This window comes from Rhinoderma darwinii, chromosome 6, assembly GCF_050947455.1.
Source record: "Rhinoderma darwinii isolate aRhiDar2 chromosome 6, aRhiDar2.hap1, whole genome shotgun sequence".
In the NCBI taxonomy this organism is placed as follows: Eukaryota; Metazoa; Chordata; class Amphibia; order Anura; family Rhinodermatidae; genus Rhinoderma; species Rhinoderma darwinii.
In genome coordinates, this window is record NC_134692.1 from 24,587,913 (window position 1) to 24,610,132 (window position 22,220).

The window sequence follows — 22,220 nt, forward strand, 5'->3', positions numbered from 1 at the left end:
CATGGATATATAAAAAATGTCTGAGATGGGAAACACCGCTTAACATTGTGGTCATGGGGTGGTGTCTCACCAAGCCGGCAGAATGACGCAGCGCAACGGAGACGAAGAGGAGCCAAAGAGAAATGTGATAAATGTAATAAATGTAATACTGCTATTTTAATATCTTGCCTTCTTATACCGCTACCTACTGAACCCTCATGGCAGCTTTTTGCTGTGTTTTACCGTATTTTTGTGACATTTTTAACAGGTTTTCTTTTAGGAGGCAGCAGGGGCTACAATAGTACCAATAATGACCCGGCCCTGGGCATGTGCTCTTGCCGGCATCACTAGTGAGGTCAATTATTGGCTGCAGCGGTCACATGGATGGAGCGGAACGTCATCACTTCCTGTATAAGTAAACAGATTGGCGGAGACCGCCAGACCGGCGGCGCTGGAGCGGTGGGGGATTTACCAGGTGAGAATTACTTATCACATCCCGTGCCTGCAGCCTGTCTTTTAAGTGACCAAGAAAGCCCCATTACTGCAACTTTTTGTAAATCTGTACATGTCACACAAATCATGATAGAAATGACCCCATTCAGATGTATGGGATGAAATTTCTGCAACAAAATTCTGTGTGTGAAATCACCCTTAGGCTGAGTTCACACAGGGCGGATACGCTGCGTAATAGTGTATCCACCCTGTGCGCCACGGGGAATTCTGGGCGAAAAACCCGCATCAAACTGTGGTGCAGTTTTTCGTCCGGAATGTCCGCTGTGGAAAACTGCAGCACTTAGCCGGCCTGCTCCGGCCTCCTGGGATGATGTTTCATCCCATGTGACTGCCGCTACAGCCTATGATTGGCTGCAGCGGTCACATGGGATGAAATGTCATCCCAGGAGGCTGCGCTGGAGGGAGGAAGACAGAATTCTGGGTAAGTATAAGATTTATTTTTTTTCCTGAGTTGCGTTTTTTGCTGCAGAATTGCTGCCAAACCACTGCAATAAAGGCAACAACTGCTATCTGTTGCGGGTTTAACCTCCCCTTTGAGTTCAATGGGGTAAACCCGCAACAAATAAACAGCGTATAACGCAAATATAATTGACATGCTGCGGAATAAAACCGCACCGCAGGTCAATTTACACTCAGTATTTACGCAGTGTGTGAATTCACCCTTACTGTCAGGCAGGTGCAGCAGGGGGCGATGAGCCCAGGTGAAATCTCCTGTCAGGGTACAGAGAATATAACATCTGCTTCTGGGGAATTATGGGAGTTCAGAATGAAAAAAATAAAATATAAATATTTAGGAAATATTTTCTTCAAAAGGTTTTTACTATTCAACATGGACTCTCTACTGAATCACTGATGTTTAATAATCAATTGGGACTGGAGATGCTGTGCAATAATAATTATACCTGTCGCTGCGACATAACCGCATCTCCATACCCTGATGCCACCTTTACCTCATTTGTCGCGGTATATGAGGTATGGGGTTATAAAGATATAATAACACATGCTTACTATGTTTTGTTCTTACCTGTGCAGGTGACTGGGTCGCATACGATAATGTTCTGTCGCGATACACTCGGGATAAATGTCCCGTTCCAGCACAATCGCCCCTCCCACTTCCAATCAACAACATCGGTAACTGGGGCAACGGGACCCCAGTATCTAATTGGCAGGTTTGGATCTAGGGGGATGTCCAATAGGATAGCCGAGAGGGGGCGCGCCTTGTCCAATGGCATTCTGGGAGCAGAGCGGCTGCGCCGTGACGTCACACGGTTGGGAGCCCGGTGCTGCTGCTGCGGTGTGCTCGCTAGAAGGGATTGGGCTCCCGCACTATGGACACGGGGTGAGAGTCCGCCCGAGGAGCGGGGCTGCCGGCGGCTGTGGAGACTGATGAAGCTGCGGGATCCGGAGCCTGGGGAGACGTGAGCAGGCAGGTAAGTGCGCTGGTTATGTGGACGGGATCATACAATCTATGGAGCCGTCTCCCGCCCCTCTTCTCCTGCTGCAGAATCCTCTCTCCACGGAGATCTGCTGCTCCTGCTGTGGAACTTTTCTGTGTGCGGCTCTGGATCACATGCCGGCGCTGCGACTTTATCTGGGATCGCTACCTGCACTTCCTTCACTTACGGATGTCGCTGCTCCAGTGCGTGTTCCTACAATGTCCACCGACTGCCAGTGCTCAGCAACTCGTGTAGTCAGGGCTGGCACCTCTGTAGGATAATGTCTCCTGCTCATACATATCTTTGGTGCAAGGACCCACTGGGCAGATTCCCCCCGCTAGGTACAAGGACCCACTGGGCAGATGCCCCCCGCTAGGTGCGAGGACCCACTGGGCAGATGCCCCCCGCTAGGTGCGAGGACCCACTGGGCAGATGCCCCCCCCTAGGTGCGAGGACCCACTGGGCAGATGCCCCCCGCTAGGTGCGAGGACCCACTGGGCAGATGCCCCCCGCTAGGTGCGAGGACCCACTGGGCAGATGCCCCCCGCTAGGTGCGAGGACCCTCTGGGCAGATGCCCCCCCCTAGGTGCGAGGACCCACTGGGCAGATGCCCCCCGCTAGGTGCGAGGACCCACTGGGCAGATGCCCCCCGCTAGGTGCGAGGACCCACTGGGCAGATGCCCCCCGCTAGGTGCGAGGACCCACTGGGCAGATGCCCCCCGCTAGGTGCGAGGACCCTCTGGGCAGATGCCCCCCCCTAGGTGCGAGGACCCGCTAGGCAGATGCCCCCCGCTAGGTGCGAGGACCCGCTGGGCAGATGCCCCCCGCTAGGTGCGAGGACCCGCTGGGCAGATGCCCCCCGCTAGGTGCGAGGACCCGCTGGGCAGATGCCCCCCGCTAGGTGCGAGGACCCGCTGGGCAGATGCCCCCCGCTAGGTGCGAGGACCCGCTGGGCAGATGCCCCCCGCTAGGTGCGAGGACCCGCTGGGCAGATGCCCCCCGCTAGGGGCGAGGACCCGCTGGGCAGATGCCCCCCGCTAGGGGCGAGGACCCGCTGGGCAGATGCCCCCCGCTAGGGGCGAGGACCCGCTGGGCAGATGCCGCCCGCTAGGGGCGAGGACCCGCTGGACAGATGCCGCCCGCTAGGGGCGAGGACCCGCTGGACAGATGCCCACCAGTAGTGCAAATATCCTCTGGGCAGATGCCCATTGCTAGGTACCAGTGCCCACCAGTAGTGCAAGGAGCAATTTGAATTTCTTTAAAGTAGAGCAGTACTTGTATCACCCCTGGCATCTACCTGGCACTTGTAAACCACGGGGCAAATACCTACTGGATACCAGCTCTACAGCATCTCACTTTGTGTAGTACTCCGCTTGTACAAGTCGCTTCCTAGTGATGTACAACCCATAGTGTTTTCGGTGAATATACCATAAGGGGGCATGATACCTTTCCCTTCCCCCACACAGTGTGGGTGCCCACCTTCTGCCATCCTGTAGTGCCAGCTCACTACATGGATATGTAAATTCTGTATACTGTGATCTATACTGTGTCCTTGTGCGGCTCCTAATGTCACACACCGGACGCTTCATGAGCTTGTGGTTTCAACCTATTTACTATGAGAGAATGCAGGTTTTTGGTTACCAGTCCCAGGCCGAGGAGGTGGCGTCACAAAGTGTGGCATGGAAGGGATGTAAAGCCTATGAGGGCATGTTGTCTGTCTCAGTCCTGGGATTATATTTGTCCTTCTCATTGATGTAGACTTTCTTGGGGCTTTGTTTACATTCTGTGCAGAATTTTGACCCATGTGAGGGGTCGCTACCTGTAAACACGGCTGTATGCCACCTTGACTGTGAATGGGTCACTCGTTTTACATTTGCAGTATATTAAGTTCTACTAGAAGCTCTTTCTGCAGCGTGCCAGCCTTTGCCAAGCCTCATCTGATACTTCCACGCTGTGGCTTGCAGCTCCTGAGCTCTCTGTGATGAAGGTCACCACTGAATCCTGCACAGTGGCTGCAGATCCAGATGAGCTGTGACCGCGCTCTGCTGCTTGTCGTTACATCGTGGCTTCCATGTTGACCCCCTGCCTTGTAAATTGGGGGCAAATCCTGAAGGTTGTGCAAAAATGCAGAGTGATGCACAGAATGCAACTACTGCAGCGCTGCAGACAGGAAGGGTGCTACTGCTGCTCCCAGCTGATGACTGGGCAGGTGTGTGCGATTTCTATATTGAAGGAGGAATGCCAGGAATGTATAGGGGGAATCCAGGAATTGCAACAGATTGCTTAGGGCCAACCTTTGCCCAGGGTTCGTGCATTACAGTATCATGGCATTGTCATTTTCACGCAAGCCTTACAATTGTTCTGGTTTAAATTATTTGCCATGATGCCTTTTTTTCCCCGTTATGGATGTTTTACAGATGTAGCAGAGCGCAGTTTGTGTATTCAGCTCTAAAGAGTTCAGCTCTGCTACATCTGTATATATGTTTAGAGGTGTTTATATGGGCTTGCATTCTGAAGGTCACACTCTCCTCTGGGTGTTTTTGAGGTAAGTTAGGTGGATGTGTTTCTCTCCTCCCTTTTATTATAAGACCATGTCTAGTTTATTCTTTGCTGTCTGATTCATTCTCTGCTGTGCGGTGTAGTGCCAGCTCTCCACATTGGTAAATTTAGTGATTGGGATTGTTATAGCAGCCTCGGTCGCTCCTCCAGCACTTGTAGATCTTCATCATTTATCTGTAGACTGCGCCTCTGGCATCCTCCCGCTCACATACGTCTTGAAAATACTCATGCACTCGGCCGTATTATGGTTCTGTGTTGTACTGACCCATAATACGACATCGATAGTCCGCTATTGGCCTATACTGTACCGCCGTCCGCCTTCGCAGAGGGTTTTTCAGTCTTCGTATGGAATCCAAACGGTAAAAAAATAATGGCGTAGTGTAAAACGCAGAAATTATCTTCTTGAAGTATTGTTTCTAGTGGAGGCAACAAGTATTGTGGGCACACAGCGTCTTTATGGGCCCATAAGAATGACCAGTAGGGACTCCATGTGCCATCGCACATGAGCCTTAGGCCTTATTCACACATGCAGTTTTTGAAGCCACAATCCGGAATGCATCACAAAGGAGGAATAGTATGAGTGTATGTTCGCACGCAGTGTTTACAGGCGTTTTTCAGGGCGTAAACTCCTCGAAATGCGCCTCGAAAAAAGCTACTGAAGCGCCAACAAATACTTTCCCATTGTAATCAATGGGAAAAACGGCATTTAGTTCAGATGGGGCGTTTTTTTTTACACCGCTGTATTAAGAAAATGATGCGTTTTTCCCATTTAATGTGGGCTTTTTATCTGTACGATTTTCCTTGTATGATGTGTACCGTCACACTTACCAGCTGCATTTTTTTCCCCAGGTTTGATTGTTTCATCGGTCATCAAGTGGGGTTATAGGTTTTTAAACCTACGGGGTGTTCCCTTCATATAGCTGCCACTAATGCCTCATGCACACGACAATGTGTGCCGGCCGCGTCCCGTCCATGATCCGTGGAAAGATCTTTTCAACGGATCGGAAAGTCGGGTCCATTTTCACTGACCCGATTCACCCGCTAAAGTGACCGCGTCTGTGAAAACTATCGGCTGCCACTCGGATGTGAAGTCGGCAGTCTCTACAAATCCTTTACATTCACACGAGCGTATCCGATTCACACGCGTGAAAAACGCACGTGAATGTGGTCCGAGTGTGTTGCGTTATTCATCTGTGCTTTGCGAGTGGCGCGCGATATTCACTCCACGTACTTGCAAAGCACCTTTTTTTTTGTTCAGTTGAATTGATGCGCAAGTCACGCACCGCACACGGCTGTGCATCCGTGTGCAGTGCGTGGTTATCACGCATCCATTGGCTTCAATGGGCGCGTAGGTGCATGAAAACGCACCAATATAGGACATGCAGTGAGTTTCACGCAACGCACTCTTGCTGCGTATAAACTCCTGCATGTTGAACGGCCCCATTGAAATCAATGGGTCCGTGTGCTGCGCGTGATTTCCATGCGCAGCACATGGACGTTATTCACGTTCGTGTGAATGGGCCCTTACTCGATTTTGTTATTTTCTGCATTTGCATAAGTCATTACTTGCCACAGTTTTTGCAGCAATTTTCATAATCGCACCAAAAATTTGGCCCAATTTTGTGAAATTCATGGCAAAAAAACAACTCCTGTATGAGAGTTTTCAGTAAAGCGCTGATTTTGGCGGGGGAAGATTCGCAGCAGCCACTGTGGGGGAAATGTTGTATTACATGGCGGCCATTCAGATGAGTGACTGTCCATGAAGAAAACGTACGGCCCAAGTCTGCCTGAGTGAGAGCAGCCGCTTTATAAGGGGACCCCCCCCCCCCTCTGCCATGTCCATATTCCCTAATCCTAACGGGATGACCCCAAGTTACCACAGGAGTTGTCACCAAACTTTTCAAGCTCTTGAATGACAAATCTGTTTAGTTGTGGCGAAACACTGGTGTGTGGTGTATACAGGTTTATAAAAATGGATGACCGTAAAGGGCGATTTGAAGGACTTTTTTTAAAAAAAAATTATTATTATTCGTTAGCAAATAATCTTGACTAGTAATGCCCTCATACTGGGGTGGTGTCAGGATAGAGAGAGGAGACGGAAGCCTCTGATGGTTTTAAATTGCCGGGTGTGTCACTTACTCCAAAACATTGACCCAGCGGGAGCCAAGGGCCCTGGCAGGTTTACAGATCTGGATATTACACAGCTAGGTTTTACTTTTACAGCCGGCGTTGAAATGAGAGCGAGGAAGTTCAGTGAATAAGAAGCTGCTAAACACGCCGCTCTGTATTGTCCTGTAGTCGCTGCTGTAATACCCCGTACAAGCCCATAACAAAGGGTCTTCTCAGGATAAATGGCGGCTACGTGGTCTCAAAGGCCCGAGACAGAAAAGACTCCAGAGAGAGAACTTTATCCTGGTTGCAGGTGGTTGTGAAGTTTGTAGAAGTGACGAGGTGGAGGGAGTGCTGGCAATATCTATAGCTGTAGTCTGCAATCTGTGGCGCTCCTTCTGTTGCAAAACTGCAGCTCCCAGCATGTTGTGAAACTACAACTCTCAGCCGTCAGCTAGGGGGGGCATTCTGAGAATTGTAGTTTTGCAGCAGCAGGAAAGCCACAACCCGGCTCTAGTGTGTGAGCATGCCGTATAGGGACTGTCATTGTATTTACAGTCCACGTGTCTTTAGCCTTTGCATTTAGTTTTAGATTTGGTAGAAGAATTGGTAATATGGCTGTGTGCATCAGCCCGTGGGGTATGTTCACACTTGAGTTTTTCATTCACATACAGAATTTTTTTTCTTAATGTCGTTTACTTTGCTGATACTTTACTACGCTGCAGATTTGCACATCGAAAATACGCAAGGCAAATCCTCACATAATATGCCTCGTGTTTATTTGACCTTGTGGTCTTTTTACCACATCTGTCGGGTTTCTAAATTCAATAAAAATCCCACTGCACCATTAGGTCACGTTCGCGCAGCATATTTTCAGGCGTATTGCGGAGTGTAAAATGCTTGTATTGCGCTCCGAAATACGCAGTGTCTAAAAAATGACGTCCCTTCAAGCGGTTTACAGTTTAGCAGATTTTACCCATTGACGCTTCAAAAAAACGCTTCAATAATGATGATCTATTGAGAAAACCCCCAAACAATCAATGTCAAATCGATCAAAATCCGCTATTCTACTTGTTTAACTTTATCAGCTCCCGTGTAATTGTCATTCTATCTGTTCTATTGTTTGTGACTGTCACATTGTAAATGTTTGTGTAGCCCTGACCTGAACTGCCTGGTAAAACGCGTAAGAAGCAGAGTCCCTTAGACTACATTCACACAAGCGTGACCGATTTATGTAAGTAAAAAAATTAGTAAATCTGGTCCGTTTGTGTTGCGTCTGTCCTTTGCGAGTGCCATTTGGTTTTCACGCACTCGCAAAGCACACCTTTTTTTTAATTTATTTTTTATGGAGTTGATGAGCAAAGCACATGGACATGCATACGTGGGCTGTGCGTGTTTTTCACGCACCCATTGACTTCAAAGGGCGCGTAGGTGCGTGAAAACTCCTGCATGTGTGAACGGCCCCATTGAAATCAATGGGTCCGCGTGCTGTGAGTGATTTCCATGCGCAGCGCATGGACGTTATTCACGTTCGTGTGAATGTTCTCTTACTCGGTTTTGTTGTTTTCTGCATTTACATAAGTCATTACTTGCCACGGTTTTTGCAGCAATTTTCATCACACCAAAACGGACAAGATTCATGTTCGTGTGAACGAGCCCTTACAAATAGTAAGGAATCCCTAAAGAACTGTTTTATCTTGAATGTTTATTCATTCTTTAAAATAACCTGCTGTAAGGACGATGGGTTTGCTTTAATTGTTACCGGCTTAACCCCATAATCTAACAATCCCAACATTAAAACGGATTGCCGTACATGTTTTCACTGTAAAATTCCAGATTAGGAAGATTCCTAGATGAAGTAATTTTAGGAATCCGAGGCCATAGACATACGTGCGCTGTTGGCCAATAACCTCTTCCATAACTTTCCCGTCAACTTAGGCTATGTTCACATGTACGTTAGGGGTCTGTCCGTAGCCTCTATCGCAGATTCCTCTAACGATCCTGGACAAAATAGCGCAGCCAAATGATGACTACCAGGCTGGAAACCATCAGTCTATGGGGTCCGTTGGGTGCCGTTGGTCTGTCATGTGACGGATCTGGCACTTCCGTTCTTTTGCCTCCTATGACGGAACTGAAAAACCGACGCAGATGTAAACATAGCCTTAGGGCTCATTCAGACCAGCGTGTATCACGTCTGTGTGACGGCTGTTAAAGCAACGGCCGTCACACGGACTCATGTATTTCAATGGGGCCGTTCACATGACTATTGTTCCAATGTAGCGTGTGAAGGGTGACACGTCCGAGGTTGCTAACGCTCGTCTGAATGTAGCCTTACCTGTTCAGCACAATCCTTGTTATCCCTGGGTTGTACCCAGCTTTTCCTATGTCGGTAGGTGGCTTACAGTTAATCTATGCAATTAATGTTGAATCGGTGGCGGTCCAACTGCTGGAACCCCTACCGATAGTGAAGGAACCAGTCCAGAACCAGCTCTGTGTCTGTCCTTGTCATTTCAAGTTTACGTGTTACGATACATTGGATTGTTTCAGACACTCCTCTAAACACAAAGGGACACATTTATCAATGTTGGCGTAAGTATTAGTGAATATCCCCCAAAGCGTATAAAAACAATACTTTCTAAAACGCGTGGCTGACGTCCGCACATCTGTTTCTGGAGCTCCTCAGAACTGGAGAGATAAATGAGTGATCATGGTGTCAGACCTGTGATCTGGGGGGGGGGGGGATGGGGTAACCCCTGTGAGGTCTGCTTATCTTATGGCCTTTAATAGCTGATAACCGGAAACAATAGACTGACCGTGTAGATAACATAGATCATCTAATGTGAATGGAGGTGACCCGCCTCTCCCCCCCCCCCCCCCCGACGACCGATGTTGGGGGGAAAGAAGGATGGTCCGACCCTTTGTTCTCACAGGAGATAAGCCACTGCCAGAGGTGTCGGTGTCTGGCCGCAGCTTATTCCCCATGAGGACACGTGTGGGCACAGCCAAGCGTGCATATGTATAGGGGGTTGGAGGAATAGGTCCAGAAGGTATATGGCTGCCTCAAGTTTTGGGTAGTGGTAGAACCTTTGTTTGGAGTTTAATATAATTAATTGTAGAATGGTTAATCCATTTTCTAATATACTTTGTTTTCAAATGCCTCACCATTCCCAAGATCTCTGCTTGCTTTTAGTGAATGGAAACATGCTTGTTTACACACAGTGGCTGAAATATTTGTATGAATGGGAAACAATTTGGTATCATTTTGGCCGTCAACCTTATGATAAAATATCTGTGCCCACAGAAATGATGGTGGCAGTGGGGTTTAGGTTTTCAGTTTTGCGTGGAGCTCATCACTTTGATTGAATTCATTCAGTGAAGAAGTTCAGATTGTGTCCTACTGAATGCACCTCCCCGGCTGCAAAAATATAATGTGTGATGTAAGCCGCGTGCCTGGATGCCTGTAGCTGAACTGACAACTCTCTGTCTCTGAGGGATTATACCGGATCACGTTCTGCTTTATACTTTGGGAAGATTTAAGCCTCCGCACTGTTAATTCAGCAATTGCTTTCTCCACCTCTGACCACTGTGGAAAGACTGATGCAATTGGATTATCTGCTGAATGTGCACCTGCTCCACTTTTTTTTTTACATTTATTTTATAGTGTACTTGCATGATTTTGTTTTTTGCAGTTTTCGGAATTCTGGCAATGGTGATTTTTACAAAAACTTTGACATTATTATTTTTGGCGCAATTTAGCAGCTGATTGGTCAATCCTGTCACCTGACACGCAAAGATTTCCTATCCGGTCTCAAGTACCGATCATGTTCGCTCGTTTAGTAGATTTAATTTGGGTAATGCACATGAGTGTAAGGACAAAGTATCATTAAATCGATCATTCGTCCCCAATCAGCCGACCAACGAGAGAACTTTAATTTGTCGGCTGATCGGGGCTGTGATCAGGAACGAGCAAACGAACGCCTGTTACGCCGATTATCTGTTAGTGGGAAACGGGCCTATAGATTGCTGAATATCATTGGTTAGAGCCCTCACTGCCGCTCCAGCCTTTAGACTCATTCAGTCAAGGCAGTCTATCATAAACTAATACTAATGACACCCCAAAAATTGCTGACCAATACACTTGACTTTCATAATGTTTCTTTAGAGGGCTTGTAGCTTAATCGGCACAGTATTTTGGATCTATGTAGATTACAAAACAAAAATCTGTACATTTTAGATGACTTTTGTCATGGAAAACTTTACTATGGAACGTGCTGTTAAATCGGCAACACAAAGCTCATTTTTCATCGGACTTAGAGGCTCTGTCACCACATTATAAGTGCCCTATTTCCTACATAAGGAGATCAGCGCTATAATGTAGGTGACAGTAATGCTTTTTATTTAGAAAAACGATCTATTTTTACCACTTTATGAGCGATTTTAGATTAATGCTAATTAGTTTCTTAATGCCCAAGTGGGCGTGTTTTTACATTAGACCAAGTGGGCGTTGGACAGGGGAATGTATGATGCTGACCAATCACTGGGCACAATCACGCTGGGCTGGAACAATGAGAAGTGTATGACGCTGGTAGTGTTTTTTTTTCTTTTTAGATAAAAATGTTTGTCAAAGGTGTACATAGCCCTTTATATTCAGATTTGGCCAGCCTTCGTATAGGTAGACTTATTGCTCGTGAGCTCTGGATCCATCTTGGAGGCTGCATCCCATGGTTTATCGTTCGTTACTAAACCATAGTATTTTACCTTCCATATAACATGAAGATATGTGCATACAAAGCATTTTATGGGCCTCCTGCAATATGTAGAAATGATCCAAAAAAATAAATAAAATAAAAGCAGAGTAATTGAGACAATAAAGTATTCTCGAGTCTGGCTTCTCACTTGCCATGGAGTTCATAAACGGAGCATTAAAAGAACCTCATTTATTTCATTTGCAAATCTTTTGCTGTTGCCATCTGAGGAATCCCATTTCCCCGTGCTGGGCGAGGATGATGTTTGCAATAAACGCAAATGGAATGTGTTTTAGGAAATCACACGATGGCGGCTTGTATGAATAATAAGGCGGACTGATCGGGGCAGATGACGACTTCTGAATGTCTTCAGCCGGTGTTATGCCTTAAATGCCGACATAAATCTGTTTGCCGTTTAGTGGTTTAAGACTTTTATTTTGTTTTTCCAATAGCTAGGCATTTGTGGTGTGATTTCCACCAGGGTATCAGTAGAAAGTACCTACAAGTGTTTTGTTTGTGGGCACGAAGCGGTTTTTCATACTGATGACCTGTCCGCAAGATAGCTCGTCCGTATATGATCAGTAGGGGTCTGACGCCTGGACACCGCACCGATCAGCTGTTCCGGCTGACTCCGGGCACCAGATGTTATGCAGTGGCCGGTGTCAGAAGCAGATGGCTCTGTACACTGCAGCCGTGCTGCAGTACCTCGACCTCCTGTGGATAGGTCAGCAAATGCGTCTTTGCTGTGGTTCACGGCAAATAACGCATTTTGACTGCCATGTGTGACTTCTCCACAGATTAGTTGATTGCTTGGAGTCCCGGCAGCAGGAGAGCCTGTGATCAGCATATATACAGCGGGTCCTTCAAATCTGGTTAATAAAAGTTACCCATTTTCATTCTAACTTCCTAATCCTATCATCTGGGGTGAATATTTGTCTGCTTGTGGCCAAATCTTTGTCTCTGTGGCCATCGTCGTACGTGCAGGTCAGACATATTTGCGGCACTGATATTTACTATGAGAAACTCGAGTTCAATAGAAATGCGCTCCTTTAACCACATTTTATTAACAATAAATGGCTTGTGTTGAGCTGTTCTTTAGCACGCACGCCTTCTTACAGAATATCAACCGAGTCTCACCTCACCCTCTGACTGGTGCCTCCAGCCTCTTTGCCCAAGGCGTAGCGCGTATGCCTCTTGATAAATATTTTGTACACGCCCGGCATTTCAAAGGAGACCAGGTTTTGTTATTTGGAAGTCATATGGATCCTCGAGCAGACAATGTTTACACTGTTTTTCTCCACCTTTTTTCTTTTGTATATTGTTAGCCATCGGAGACACAGCAATCAGGGCTGAAAATGACTAACCTGGGGCCATTTGTGCATCAGAGAATATGCAGGGTATTACAGAAAATACAGATTGTGGCCCTCAAAAAGTGGGTCTTGGCAGGGTCATTCATCCACTTTTTAAAGAGTCTCTGTCACCACATTATAAGTGGCCTATATTGTACATGATGTAATCGGCGCTGTAATGTACAGCAGTGTTTATTTAGAAAAACGATAATTTTTTACGGAGTTATGACCTATTTTAGCTTTATGCTAATGAGTTTCTTCATGAACAACTGGGCGTGTTTTACTTCTTTGACCAAGGGGGCGTTGTGGAGAGAAGTGTATGATGCTGACCAATCAGCGTCATACACTTCTCTCCATTCATTTACACAGCACGTAGTGATCTAGTTAGATCACTATGTGCAGACGCATACACACACTAACTTTACTCAAGTGTCCTGACAGTGAATAGATATCTGGTTGTGTTCAGATGGCACTGGTTTCTTTGGGTGCTCGAGGTAGGGTCCCAACCCGGGTATAGGTTAAGAATTTGTACTCGGCACACCTTGCTTGTGTTACAAAAATATATTTTTATTTTTATTATGGATGCCAGAGGCTGTATGTGCGACGTCGACGTTTCGGTCAGACAGACCTTCGTCGGGCACTGAGCCGTGCTGGGGACTGGATCGGTACAAAATGATGCGTGTATAGCGCTGCTATGGTCAGTAACCGGCGGCTTACCGCTCTGTGTTGGCGCCAACACAGAGCGGTAAGCCGCCGGTTACTGACCATAGCAGCGCTATACACGCATCATTTTGTACCGATCCAGTCCCCAGCACGGCTCAGTGCCCGACGAAGGTCTGTCTGACCGAAACGTCGACGTCGCACATACAGCCTCTGGCATCCATAATAAAAATAAAAATATATTTTTGTAACCCAAGCAAGACTAGTGAATAGATATCGCTACCAGCCAGGAGTTTGTCTATTCAGAATCCTGACACTTCGGTAACGTTTGTGTGAGATTTACAGCACAGCAAGCGTAATCTCGTTTTAAATGACAGTTTACAGCGTCATCTCGCAAGATTATGCTTGCTGTGATGTAAATCACACACAAACGTTACCGAAGTGTCAGGATTGTGAATAGACATCCCGTCCTGGCTGGTAGCGATATCTATTCACGGTCAGGACACTTCAGTAACATTAATATTTGAGTAAGTGACTGCACATATTGATCTAGCTAGATTTTATTTTTGCGCGCAAATTACTTTGTGTGAACTAGGCATAAAGCTAGGGCTCATCTGTTTGGGGTAAAATTGCAGGTTACCATTGTGCGCCTTCCATGTTTCTCAGTACTCTTAACTGGCAAATTGATTCTGCCAATGTATTCTATGGGTCGGCGAATTAGGCAACATGATTTGCTTCTCATTACAAATTAATAATCCAATAATATTTTTTTAAGCAGCGTCGATGCGTTTTTAAAAGAAATAAACAATCCTGTTGTCACCAGTGACGCCTTGATGACACCCTGATTATCATATAGCAATTAGGATGGGCAACGTAACAGGTCTATGGACGCTTTTATTACAATGTACTTACAAAATGGTATCCAATTCCATCACATGTCCCCAAGTTGGGATAAGTGAGGTTGGACGTTGGCGTTTGGGACTGTTGTTTTCTCACAGAATGACTGACTGGTTTAGTTAGATAACCGCGATATGGTTGTTATTGTTATTACGTACTTGTAGCTAAATAAACATGCACAAGATGCAATCCCGATTGTATCCGCCGCGATGACTGTAGCTGCTGGATGAGAAGCCCTTTACGTGGTGTTTGGTGGGATTAGTGAATGACAGGTTAGTAGGTTATCATTGTTTTCTTGCTTCTGCTGCCTGTTCTCTCATGTGGAGTCTTGTAGTATTTTTATTCAGCTATTTCACAATTATCGTGGTCTAGAAGATGCTGAATTTCCAACAAAGTCAACATGCCCGATTATTTCTTGTGCCAGGAGATAAACCGTTGCCAGAAGTGTCTGGCAACAGCTTGTCCTCCTCTCCCCATTGACCTGAACACGCGTGCTTCGCTCGGACAGTATGCAGAGGGATCAGGGAGAAATTCGTCGTCTGACGTAGGCCGTCTTATATGTGTGGCCGACTTAAAGGGGTTGTCCACATTAAGCAAATTAATGTTATGTTTTGTATAATTAAAAGCTACAATTTTTTTGGATCTTCTTTCTGTATTCCTCATGATTTTGAAGATCTCTGCCTGTTGTTCATTAGGAACGTTCTTCGTTTACTACCTGTGGATAAAATGCTGTCGATAGTCATGTGAAGGACACACAGGTGCTGGGATCGTTACGTGGTCATGTGAAGGACACACAGGTGCTGGGATTGTTACGTGGTCATGTGATGTACACACAGGTGCTGGGATCGTTACGTGGTCATGTGAAGGACACACAGTTGCTGGGATCGTTACGTGGTCATGTGAAGGACGCACAGGTGCTGGGATCGTTATATGGTCATGTGATGGACAGACAAGTGCTGGGATCGTTAGAATACACAGCTCTGATACACATACTGTAACGAGCTGTGCACATGTGTGTCCATCACATGACCATGGACAAAATTCCAAAAGTTCCAGCAAAAACTACTTGTGTGACTACAACCCTAGCCCGCCTAGTTAAAACAAAGCTTTACATTTTATCTGTTTTAGGCTCCTTTTTAATATGAAAACCACCATGACGATTGGCGGCCTTTTGGCAAGTTGCTGATTTTGGAGTGTGAAGCTGCGACCGTCCAGACGTTCACCCTGCCAAAGACGTTGCAGGTGAAATGTCATATTACGTGGCAGCGAAGGTGTCTACCAAAGCGGGTGGCACTGCTCATAGAGAGGGGGGCCTAATAGGGTATACGTACAGGGATTATCCCTTTAAGAAATGTGACTATGAGAATACGTCTACTGGCGTGTATGGGACCATCTTCATAGTTTTAGTAATGCATATTGCCGGTTTTCTTGTCAAAAGCAGATTATGGAGCAATATTTCACTTCTGGGCTCGTCGCCAGTCAGCTGTTTGGGGGCAGAGAAGATTCGAGAAATTGAGGTCTTTGATTTATTTTATTTTTTTTAATTAGTAAGTTAACCTTTTCTATTGCTGAGAACTTCACAGTATACGGCTCCCAATAAGTTTGGAAAAAAGTGAAACACAGCTGAAGGAAACTCCTTTACCACCCCATGAATCACCATCATTCCAGGTCTGCATTTCTACACATTTTGTGCCAGAAGACACTCCGTGACAGTGCAAATCATGAAATTACGGTTTATATAGAACATGCAATATCCTGACCTGGCACTCAAAGCTGAACCATAGTCAGTTATATTCTGCAACCCCCCCCCCCCCCCCAATGCGATTTTGTGTGTTGAGAGCCATGTATATAATGCATCATAATATATGTGATTATCTGCAAACTTCAAAAACCAAAATAGTCCTGGCGCTAATATTTTCAGCTTTCGGTGGAGAATCGTTGTATTCCCTTACCCGCCTCTTCCAAGTTTTGGCTCTAGTCATTGTGTTTATTGTTAGTGTGTAATTTATGGGCTCAATTTGGAAAATGAAACTTGTTGGCTTCCTAGAGGCGACCAAAATACCACAGAATGATCTCATAGTCGTCTTTTGTCTTGATATTTTATATATGTGCGTTAATTGCTTGTTCTACTTTTGGGCGCTGGCTTTTCTCCATGTGACATTGGGCCCAGATCTGGTGAGGAGATCTATATTAGGATGAGCATCGCTTAGTCGTGAAATGTTACTACAAGGGAAGTTGTATTTTACATTGATTGTTCTTGTTATATATGGTTGGATGAGACTCGCATGTTAACTGGTAGGTTTCAATTAGACGGTCATACTGGTATTGTACCCTGCTGTCTATATCCCAGATGTAACACCCTGTACCCTGTGAGTTATACAGAACCGAACTGACCGCGCCGTAGGTATCTGGTGCTCTTCATTTTGAGGGTGTATCCCCAGTAACTCAGACGCCTTCATAGTTGTATCATTGTTTGGATGGTATCTCAAGCGCGTCCAGTACAAGTTTGTTGATATTTTGTTATGACCTCACTAGTTCCCAGGAAGGCCTAATATTTCCTCTCCGGATCCGCAAATACTTTAAGGACAATGCCGAAAAAATGACTGATGGCTGCAAACCTTTTTCATCTGTGAACATTATTTTACCAGTCTTGATCTCCGGATTATAGTTTGCTGTGACTCCAGTATTTATAGGAAAACTTAGGCAAAATTTGTTTTCGGAGCCACCCTTCATGTACTGGAGCAGTGGTGCCTTTTTTTGGCTGATTACCTATTCACTTAGACTGGCTGGGGGACACAATGTCTGCCCATGTAACACTAAGGCCTAACTCACACGAGCGTGGCGTTTTTGTGCACGCAAAAACGCGGCATTTTGCGTGCGCAAAAACCACTTAACAGCTCCGTGGGCATCAGCATATGATGCGCAGCCGCCTTCATTATGACACTCCATTTGGATGTTTGTAAACAGAAAAGCACGTGGTGCTTTTCTGTTTACATTCATCCTTTTGACAGCTGTTGCGCGAATCATGCAGTTCGCACGGAAGTGCTTCCATGCGGCATGCATGGTTTTCACGCACCCCTTGACTTCAATGGGTGCGTGATTCGCGCAAAACGCCGAAAGAACGGACATGTCGTGACTTTTTTTCAGCGGACTCACGCTGAGTAAAAATCACGGACATGTCTGCACGGCCCCATAGACTAATATAGGTCCGTGCAACGCGCGTGCAAATCACGTGCGTTGCACGGACGTTTTTCACGTTCGTCTGAATAAAGCCTAAGGTTGCCTCCATCTGTTTGTTTCAGTGTAATTTGGTGGTCGCCTTTCAAGTTGTTGGTGTACAAAATGATGTAAGCACAGGTAGCGCTGCCTCCCTGTCAGTGATGTAAGCACAGGTAGCGCTGCCTCCCTGTCAGTCATGTAAGCACAGGTAGCGCTGCCTCCCTGTCAGTCATGTAAGCACATGTAGCACTGCCTCCCTGTCAGTGATGTAAGCACAGGTAGCGCTGCCTCCCTGTCAGTCATGTAAGCACATGTAGCACTGCCTCCCTGTCAGTGATGTAAGCACAGGTAGCGCTGCCTCCCTGTCAGTCATGTAAGCACAGGTAGCGCTGCCTCCCTGTCAGTCATGTAAGCACAGGTAGCACTGCCTCCCTGTCAGTGATGTAAGCACAGGTAGCGCTGCCTCCCTGTCAGTGATGTAAGCACAGGTAGCGCTGCCTCCCTGTCAGTGATGTAAGCACAGGTAGCGCTGCCTCCCTGTCAGTCATGTAAGCACAGGTAGTGCTGCCTCCCTGTCAGTGATGTACGCACAGGTAGCGCTGCCTCCCTGTCAGTGATGTAAGCACAGGTAGCACTGCTAATAGGAACTTTTCTTTCCCGGCAACACATTTTCTTTCTATAAATGATTAAGTAAAAGCAGAGAAAAATGTGCCGTCAGATTTTCACGATGTGCCACCTTTGTGTACGTTTATCTACATCTTTTCAATACGGCACACAATTATAATATTTATACCAGCCTTGTATTCACCTTTTGGAGACGCACCATGGATTTCCCTAGGGCAAATAAAATACTATTTTAAAAGCCTGTTCTGCTCGGCCCAAAACACAGGCAAATGTCTAAAGTTCTGCAGGTTCTGTAAACCTAATGCCGCAAGTCACGATCGCCAGCCAAGTGCTTTACACCATTGTGATTTGGCTTCTCACTGATGCTATTCCCAGCGGAGGAGAGAGAACTCTGTTTTATCTGTAAATGCAAACCGTTTACAAGAGGCGGCTGTTTACTTGTAGCTTTTCTTTTGCCTGCAGGTTTTATTATGAGAGTTAAAAAATATTCTCCCAGCATCGGTCCTTTCATGCCCAGAAGATCAACCGCAGGCAGAACGCGGAGATGTGGAGAAAAAAAAACAACTAGATTCTGTCCCCCCCCCCCCCCCCCCCTAGCGTTCCTGAGATCTTTTTAAATGCATTCGCACAGAGCACGTTGGATACTGCAGGGAGTTGTTGGAAGACTTTCTCCTAATCTCAAAGGAACTTTGGCAAGGGACTGAATGGAGGGGATTGTAAGAACTGTGCAGAATTAGATAAAGTCTGGGAAAGGAAATGTCTAATACGACGGGCTTCGTGGTCTCTTTCATAGCGCGGTCTTACAGCCGTGGCATGTCCTCCAGTATAATCTTTACACTATTGATCCCCTCGTAATGTATTGTCCAATAATGAAGTCTTTTACAGGGTAATGATCGTCTACAGTCTTTATATTTTCATAATTTACCTGGTCTGCAATGGACAAGCTTTTATATTCTTCTAGCACAGCCCGTGATTTGGCAGCGAACGTTACTCGACATTTATTCTTTCCAGCAGCAATTCATATTCTTTTTTGTCTTTTTTTAATTTTCTTGTACGATGCAGGGAAAAATTGGATGGTCTTCAACAGGCTCGGATAAAAGCGGCCATCAATATAGCAGAGTCCTGTAAATACAGGCTTGTTCACAGCTGTAGGGGTTCAGTTCTTCGATGTGGTTGGCTTTGTTGTAGGAATTTCATATGTGCGGTTAGAATCTTGCTCTCTACTTTACCGAAACCTGGGGCTGAAATTACTGTGAATTTAGGTGGTCATTACATTTAATAATGGTGGGTCTCCTTTTGCATCCAAGTAGGACAGATTGGATTTCTTTTTGAATTAAAGAGACTGGGTTTTGATAGTTTCTTCTTTTAAATATTCTTTTATTTTGACAATTTCAATGAAAAAATATATATACAGGCTGTGTGATACAGTGCTTAAAGGGGTTGTTCAGGCAGGGGGCTGTTTTTTATGCTGATGTCTTATCCACAGGAGAGGTCATCTGCATATGATCGGTGCGGGGTCCGGGTGTTGGACCCCCACGTATCGTCTGTTCTGGCTGCCGGAACTTATGCAGGGCGTGGAGGGTGGGTGATGGAAGCAGATGGCTCCGACCACTGTATAACGGCCTTCCTGGGTTACTGCAGTTCTGCTCCTATTCACTTGAATAGGAGCAGAACTGCAGCACGACCATTATACTGTGGTCGGAGCCTTCTGCTTCCGGCGCCGACCTTCCCCCTCCTTGCACAAGTTCTGGCAGTCGGAACAGCTGATTGGGGTGGGGTCCCAGTGTCTGATCCCCACCGATCATATACTGATGACCAATCCTGTGGATAGGTCGTCAGTATAAAAAACAGGCACCAACCTGGACAATTGCTTTCATGTAAAGCTTGGCGCTTATGTGAGGAGGTAGATGAGGTAGATATCAGGGGTTAAATAGCTAGTAAAATGATATTTAAAACCCGTTGATCTTCAGTGTAATAAAGGTTGTGCATGATCCACAATACACAGGTGGCTGTAGGATCCGCATCAACTCATCGTTAAGATCCTGTAGTATAATTTGCATTTTCAAGTAACTCTTGCACTTCCATATAATAGTGTAAATGATAGTCTTGCAGCAGTAGTGGACATTTCCGGCTAGGTTTCCATAATTAAATCGCATCCTGCAACCTCAATGTTTCCCTATGGGAAAAGTATTCCCACCTTTGAATCGTCTCAAGTTTACTTTTTTACCTTGAGCGAAACATTGAGCTTGCGAGACCATTACACTACCAAAAGTCACATTGAAGCCCGAGCCGAACTGTAAACTTCAAGGGGTTTTCAAATAAAAAAAGAAAAGCGCAGAAGTACTAATTTTTCATTTCGGTTTGTTGCCCTGCTCTGTGCCCCACGGTTGTTTTCATTTTGCTGGGGCTCGCTGTAGGCAGAATTACCATGTAAAGGACTATAGTTCCCATGAATCCTCTCTCCTCTCACAACATTGCCTATATTTACAGCTGCCTGTATGCCCCTCTATTACATGGTGTAATTACTCACTGTCTGCTACTGAGGTCTGCTCTGCTCTGCTACTCTGCTCTGCTGCTATTCACTGCTGCTCTGCTACTGAGGCCTGCTCTGCTACTCTGCTACTCTACTCTGCACTGCTACTCTGCTCTGCTGCTATTCTCTCCTGCTCTGCCCTGCTGCTCTGCCCTGCTGCTATTCTCTGCCATCCATCACGTGAAACACAATCCATTTAGACGCTTGTAGGGGAGAGCAATGGAGCTAAGAGGCATGTGATGTGACCACCTGTACTACAGAGAGGGGGAGTGGGGAGAGAACCACATGTTAAGTGTGTGGGAGGGTCACCCATGCAAGAGGTGAACACCAGGACCATGGTCATGTGACTGCATGTGGGATTTGGCTTACAGAGGCATTTTAGCTACAGATAGCACGTTAGTAAGTGACTAGTCTTATTGCAGTTAGACCACTTGCACACAAAATTTAAAGACTGGAAAACCATTTTAAGGACCCACTTGAATTTCAGCCAGTCTTTTATAGAAGCAATAGAAAACGACCCAAAATGTTGAAAGCAAGTGGCTAATTTCGAGCTGTAATTAACCAGTTTTCCGATCCTATTAATTATACTAATTTATTTCTTATGTTTGGAGCAAGCAACAGATTTCTATGCTCATTGATCACTTGGCTGCCGCGATTTTACAATTGCTATTTTTTTAGTTTATTTCTGGCCCAATAAATAAAACACCGTGCATTTTTCTCCATGTCTCTTTTCTTTGACACCTTTCATTAGATACCGTTAAAGGAGCATCCTCTGCATTGCACCCATAGCTGAGAAGTCCGGTTGAGGTATAACACAGCCAGACGTGGGATGACTATTTCCTCTGCAGATCATATTTATTATAGCTGTCTGCAGTCATTACTTCTCCTTGATTCTCTGTGGTCTTGCCAAGGATATGAAACCACTAAGTAACCGTGCTCATCAGTGTCAATGTTGTTCATTATAAGTTTTAAGGATCTGACGTGATAGTTTTTCTGAAGAACTTGTTTAATTGCATGAGATGGTAAAGCAAGGACATGACCCTTCATGCAGGAGTCTGATCAAATAAGAACTGTTATATTCGTGTCTGGCATCAACCGGTTTCACCAATTTTTGCACTATACGGACATCACAAGTTTAGTCCATAGGGCTGAAGGCCCGATCGTACGAAGCAAGAAGTCTCAGAACGGATATTCATGGCATTTAACTAGGATATATTGTAAATGTCTCATTAACGGGGGGGGTCTGTCAGCTGTGACCCAGCCAAAATCATCAGCGGCGCTGGTAAAGCCCTACACCACTTTGTCTTCTGTGGGCTCTACTTGTTTTCTTGAAGGCCGCATGGTTGACGGTTGACCATACTGGGTGTCTCCCACCCTGACGTTCTCGGAGTGACCATGTATTACATGGTTTCTCATGATCTTTTGTCGTCCGAAACCCCAGTGAATGGTTGCCAGCACTGCTTATTGGCACTGAAATATATATATATATATATATATATATATATATATATATATATCTATCGTAGAACACGGTGACTGCACCAGGACTTCAAGGCAGATGAAAGCAAAGTGGATTTATTCACCTCAGAAAAACAGC

General features: G+C 45.9%; 2 protein-coding genes across 3 annotated transcripts in view; one reads left to right on the plus strand and one right to left on the minus strand.

Moving 5' to 3' along the window:
- CCDC148 (coiled-coil domain containing 148) overlaps nucleotides 1-1,955 on the minus strand; it is a 141,758-nt gene extending 139,803 nt beyond the window's left edge. For both annotated transcript variants that reach the window (XM_075829310.1, XM_075829309.1), the window contains exon 1: nucleotides 1,517-1,955. In XM_075829310.1, the coding sequence (XP_075685425.1) occupies nucleotides 1,517-1,724 (208 nt within the window). In that variant the 5' untranslated portion in view covers nucleotides 1,725-1,955. The remainder of the gene's footprint in view (nucleotides 1-1,516) is intronic.
- The window catches only part of PKP4 (plakophilin 4), a 222,781-nt gene continuing 202,298 nt past the window's right edge, over nucleotides 1,738-22,220 (plus strand). The window contains exon 1 of the mRNA XM_075829313.1: nucleotides 1,738-1,922. The gene's annotated coding sequence lies outside the window, so the exon portion shown is untranslated. The remainder of the gene's footprint in view (nucleotides 1,923-22,220) is intronic.